At 38.8% G+C, this 5,420-nt stretch overlaps 3 protein-coding genes and 1 long non-coding RNA gene across 5 annotated transcripts in view; 2 read left to right on the plus strand and 2 right to left on the minus strand.

Annotated features, from left to right (window-relative positions):
- Positions 1-237, minus strand: part of LOC109125671 — a 1,560-nt gene extending 1,323 nt beyond the window's left edge. The window contains exon 1 of the long non-coding RNA XR_002032800.1: positions 14-237. This is a non-coding gene — a long non-coding RNA (uncharacterized LOC109125671). The remainder of the gene's footprint in view (positions 1-13) is intronic.
- Positions 1-1,025, plus strand: part of LOC104704928 (auxin efflux carrier component 6-like) — a 4,716-nt gene extending 3,691 nt beyond the window's left edge. The window contains exons 6-7 of the mRNA XM_010420933.2: positions 267-343; positions 478-1,025. Of these exons, the coding sequence (XP_010419235.2) occupies positions 267-343; positions 478-544 (144 nt within the window). The 3' untranslated portion in view covers positions 545-1,025. The remainder of the gene's footprint in view (positions 1-266; positions 344-477) is intronic.
- LOC104702484 (alcohol dehydrogenase class-P) lies at positions 1,723-3,716 on the plus strand. The gene is made up of 7 exons (XM_010418337.2): positions 1,723-1,836; positions 1,960-2,096; positions 2,198-2,244; positions 2,331-2,815; positions 2,907-3,064; positions 3,154-3,315; positions 3,397-3,716. The coding sequence occupies exons 1-7, from the start codon at positions 1,803-1,805 to the stop codon at positions 3,511-3,513; spliced, it is 1,140 nt and encodes a 379-aa protein (XP_010416639.1). The 5' UTR covers positions 1,723-1,802; the 3' UTR covers positions 3,514-3,716.
- LOC104702482 overlaps positions 3,579-5,420 on the minus strand; it is a 9,635-nt gene continuing 7,793 nt past the window's right edge. Inside the window, exons 4-7 of one of the 2 annotated variants that reach the window (XM_010418335.1) lie at positions 4,654-5,347; positions 4,491-4,570; positions 4,127-4,411; positions 3,579-4,025 (exon numbers count right to left, since the gene is read on the minus strand). In XM_010418335.1, the coding sequence (XP_010416637.1) occupies positions 3,996-4,025; positions 4,127-4,411; positions 4,491-4,570; positions 4,654-5,347 (1,089 nt within the window). In that variant the 3' untranslated portion in view covers positions 3,579-3,995. Of the gene's footprint in view, positions 4,026-4,121; positions 4,412-4,490; positions 4,571-4,653; positions 5,348-5,420 lie in introns of both variants that reach the window. The other variant, XM_010418336.1, reaches the window with a different exon arrangement.

Consider the following 5,420-nt stretch of genomic DNA (forward strand, 5'->3'; position numbering starts at 1 on the left):
TATAAATTTAAACCTTTCTACCAATATCTAGTTTTTTATATGTTACAAAAGTATCTAGATATTTGTTAAGATTCAGATATTATTTCGAAGTAATGATATTTTAGGATGTCTCTAGAGAAACTCTAGATGAATTTGGATTAAGTTAGGGGCTTCGTCCAAAATAACTAAATGTTAACAAATACATTAGCCGTGGCTATAAATGTCTCGCTGTTTATTTTAGACTTAAATTAATGATGAGGCCGGTATATATGATTTTTTTTTTGTAGGCGGCTCTACCGCAAGGGATAGTACCGTTTGTGTTTGCGAGGGAGTACGGTTTGCATCCAGACTTGCTCAGTACATTGTGAGTTTTCTTGCTTTTTTTTTATTTTTATTTTGGTTCCAGTTTTTTTACATTAACGGTCTGAATGGTATTAAACTGTGGGAATTCGATTAATGTGAAATTTAATTGTGAGTTATTGGTGATTTTGTTTTCAGGGTTATCTTTGGTATGATAGTATCTTTACCGGTAACTATTCTCTACTACGTGCTCTTGGGCCTATGATTCACACAACACATTGACACCGAAGATATGATCCATGAATAAAAAGAGAGGTGCGGAAATAGAGACAGAGTCGTGAGCTCTTGTTCTTGATCAAGAGCTTGTGAAAAGATTAACTGTTAAATTGTTGAATCAAAGTACTCGTAGATGGTTAGGAGAATATTTTCTCGTTATGTACTAGATAATTGATATTAAACATTGATCACATGGAGAGTAACGTATGTAGCGATGTAGCAGAGGCTTAAGTTAGGGAATCGATCGTGAATATTATTTCCACGTTGATTCCTGCGAACTGTATGATTTTGTGATGTATAGTGAACGCATATGATTCATATAGGATAGGAATCATCATAAAGATTCTTGTCATGGACAACACTATCACACCAAATTTTGCATATACATATATATACAACTAAAAAAGTAGGACAATGGTCTATGATTTGTGTAGTACTTATGAGTCAATATCATACATGCATGTGTATTAGAAGTCGGCCTTTACCTATTACACCGTTTAAAATCAGACAATTTTTGTTATAATACTGTCATTCTATATATAGTTCGTATGATATATTCTTTAACTCCTAGAAAAAAATTACGTATAAATCTATGATACTAAAACTAACTAAAACGCCTAAATCCCCTATATTAGTCGGGTTTGGATATAATTCAAAAGGAGAAGAAAAAAAAAGATGAGGCAAAAGTATAATTGATGACTTGAGAATGATGGCCAAGATTATAATTAAGAGCCAACGATCTTTCAGATTTGTAAAATATTATTACAAAGAAAAAAATATCCCAATACTTGATGACCAAGAATACTAGAATAGTATTAAAAGATCCCAATTAAGGTGAAACCGCCCGAAACAAATACATACGATGGGTGCAAAAGATTACTGCTTTTAGACACCACGGCGTGACCATCAAGGACTAAAAGACCAGCTTTGATTTAACTGCTACATTAAGAAAGCCACGTGGACGAATATTGGTGGCGACAAGTGGGAGAGCGTTAGAGAGAACAAAGCAAAACCAAAGACGCCCCTAGTTTCTTACACTTGTCGACAAAGAAATTTACAATTTAAATTTTAATTATAAACACTAATTAATATTCCAGTGGCGTTTCTGTAATATGTACTTTTAATCCCATTTACCATCTATATATAAATCCTTCTCTGCTTCTCTCTTCTTACATCATCACACAATTCACAAATCACACAGAACTACTTAAACAAAAAAAAAAGATCCAAGTTCTTCACTGTTGATAATGTCTACCACCGGACAGATCATTCGATGCAAAGGTTTTTTTTTTGTTCTTTTATTGTTGTTGTTAATGATATTGTTATGAACTTATGATCATGAATCCACAGATTTTTTTATGTTGATATAACAAAAACGGTGTCGTTTTTGTTGCGAATACGCAGCTGCTGTGGCATGGGAAGCTGGAAAGCCACTGGTGATGGAGGAAGTAGAGGTTGCTCCACCGCAGAAACACGAAGTTCGTATCAAGATTCTCTTCACTTCTCTCTGTCACACCGATGTTTACTTCTGGGAAGCTAAGGTTTTATTTTAATTAATTAATTACTTCCTAAAAAACATAATCAAGTTCTAATTTTATTTTTTTTCATCAAAAACTCGATTTTTTATTTTTAAATTCCGCAGGGACAAACACCGTTGTTTCCTCGTATCTTCGGCCATGAAGCTGGAGGGTATTAACTTAAAACCAGAGTCTTCTTTCTTCATTTTGAGGGTTTAGAGTTTTAATTTGATGTTTGGTTCTTGCTTGGTTGTGTAGGATTGTTGAGAGTGTTGGAGAAGGAGTGACTGATCTTCAACCAGGAGATCATGTTTTACCCATCTTCACCGGAGAGTGTGGAGATTGTCCTCACTGTCACTCTGAGGAGTCCAACATGTGTGATCTTCTCAGGATCAACACCGAGCGAGGAGGGATGATTCACGACGGTGAATCAAGATTCTCCATCAAGGGCAAACCGATTCATCATTTCCTCGGGACATCAACGTTTAGCGAGTATACTGTGGTTCACTCTGGTCAGGTCGCTAAGATCAATCCAGATGCTCCTCTTGACAAAGTCTGTATCGTCAGCTGTGGTTTATCCACTGGGTTAGGAGCTACTTTGAATGTGGCTAAACCCAAAAAAGGTCAAAGTGTCGCTATCTTCGGACTCGGTGCTGTTGGTTTAGCCGCTGCAGAAGGTGCTAGAATTGCTGGTGCTTCTAGGATCATTGGTGTTGATCTCAACCCCAGCAGATTCGATCAAGGTAGTATAAAAGATAAAATAGTCTTGGGACTGTGTTGTTCTTCATTCTCCAGTTTTCGCTTACATCGAGCTTGATATGTTTGTTGTTGCAGCTAAGAAATTCGGTGTGACCGAATTTGTGAACCCAAAGGACCATGACAAACCAGTTCAACAGGTGATCGCTGAAATGACCAATGGTGGGGTGGACAGGAGTGTGGAGTGTACAGGAAGCGTTCAGGCCATGATTCAAGCATTTGAATGTGTTCATGATGTAAGCTTCCCCTTCACATTGATTCGGACCAAAACCAATCATATCTTACATTTTGCATATATGAACATATACGTTTGATGTTGTTTCAGGGCTGGGGTGTTGCGGTGCTAGTTGGTGTGCCAAGCAAAGACGATGCCTTCAAGTCTCATCCGATGAATTTCTTGAATGAGAGGACTCTTAAGGGTACTTTCTTTGGGAACTACAAACCCAAAACTGACATTCCCGGGGTTGTCGAAAAGTACATGAACAAGGTAATGAGAAGACCGGATCTTCTGATGCCAACCTTTGATTATATACCAATGTTCTGATGATTGTTTTATTTATGAAATTAGGAGCTGGAGCTTGAGAAATTCATCACTCACACAGTGCCATTCTCAGAGATCAACAAGGCCTTTGATTACATGTTGAAGGGAGAGAGTATCCGTTGCATCATCACGATGGGTGCTTGAAGCCATTCTCTAGCCAATGCTGATGTCTACTTGTGTTTTAGTTTGCCTTTATGCACTTAGAGCAATAAAAGAAACACATCTCCTACTACTTTTGGTTTTCACTGTTCTCTGTCTCAATAATCATTGTCGTGTCTAATCTATTACGTATCGATGTAATAGACTTTCTATTGAGATTTTAATATAAACTAAAAGACAATTCCTTATTACTGTGTTCTCTCAACATTCAGAATGCAAACGGACTAACCGTAGAGACTCGAAAGCCGTATGGAGTCGCCATTCTCTTTGTTTCTTGCTCAAAGGCCTGCCTTTGCCTGCCTTTTCTCGGTTTACTCGAATGTTAGCTATCCCCCAAACACATCTTTTGGTTTCCACATCGAAAGAAACCAGCCTGAAAATACCATCACCTTCAGTCTCACTGTCCTCGTTAGTGTACCTCACATACATGGGCCTATCCTTATACCGATCAAGATCCTGCGGAACTCTTACCACCCTTTCGACACCAGGAGATAAACCTGTGCAAAAAAGGTTCAAAACCTTTGTTGAGTCAATGAACCAAACTCCATGAGATAAGCTGATGTGAAAAGGAAATCAAAAGGCTAACTAATCAAGTAACCTCTAGAGAGATATTGTCCGGTATAGACTTGGCGAGTTCGGCTTCAGCCAATTTTGCTCGGTAGATTGTTGAATATGCTTCGATATCTTCCATTGTTGGGGAACCAAACTTGCTAGTGAGCCGCTCGATTCTCACTTGTATGGTTGAATTAGGCAGAGTCTTGAAGGCATAAATGCCTAACTCCCCTTCAAAAGACTCGCATACGCTCTCAGCTAATGCCAATGCTTCTTTGTCCCATAACGTTCCAGCAAGTTTAATGCCTCCTCCACCACCTCCATCTCCATCCTTCAAGAGATCAAATCCTTAGATAGAGAGATGCATAAAGGATTTATCTTTTCTTAAATTCAGGCGTAAGTAGACTTACATAGAGTTCTTCTTCCTCCTCGCTCTCATCGAATTCAAAGTCATCGTCGTCTTCGTCGTATTCACCATCCGTTAGTAACTCTGTAGAACCAAGAATGTCACCAGGAAAGTGTTTGATTATAAAATGGTTGAATTCGAACACCAAAATGGGAACCAAAACGCACCGTCTTGCATCTCTTCGGGAAGAACTAGCTCATCTTCTTCTTCTTCTTCTTCTTCATCTTGAAAGAGAGATTCTTCGACTTTGTTCGGATTAGGTTCAACGATACTCGTTTTCCTCTTACTCTTCTTCGCGTGAGTCACGAAGGAAGAGTTTGGAATCCGACGAAACGGCGCCGCCGGAAATCCAAAACGAAGACTCGTCGTTGAACGGAAACGATTGACGGCGGAAAGACTACTTATGCAAAAAGCAGGCAAAACTGAAGTTCTAAGACAAGATTGATTTGGTCGGAAACAACAAATCGAATCCATCTTCTCCGGCAAGTGAAGAACTGAAGAAGAGACTGGTTTCTCGATTCGTGAGGCCATTTTTTTTCGGTTAAAAAACACCGGTTCATCACTACAATCAATTTCAGATGTTCGGTTCGGTTCGGTTCGGTAGAATAAATAGAGTTGAATTTTATGTCCAACTTGAAGGTTGGGCTTCAAAGCAAGGGGATAGACTTCGCCAACTTGGAAGAGCTGTGCCGGAAAGAACAAGCTGTGGAACAAGCTTTCAAGGTATGGAAGACTCGCAGACCTGTGATCCCAGCAACCTGCGGCAAGTAGTAGGTCGTACCTTTCAACCAGCTTCATGGAGATATTGTGTAGTCTTTCCCGAACCAGTGTCTCCCACAATGACAAGAACCAACTTTGGCCCTATAAGCACAAAACAATCACATATATAGATAACTAAACCTTAATTGTAACTGTAACCAAAAAAAAAAAAAAA

Source organism: Camelina sativa, chromosome 7 (genome assembly GCF_000633955.1).
Source record: "Camelina sativa cultivar DH55 chromosome 7, Cs, whole genome shotgun sequence".
In the NCBI taxonomy this organism is placed as follows: Eukaryota; Viridiplantae; Streptophyta; class Magnoliopsida; order Brassicales; family Brassicaceae; genus Camelina; species Camelina sativa.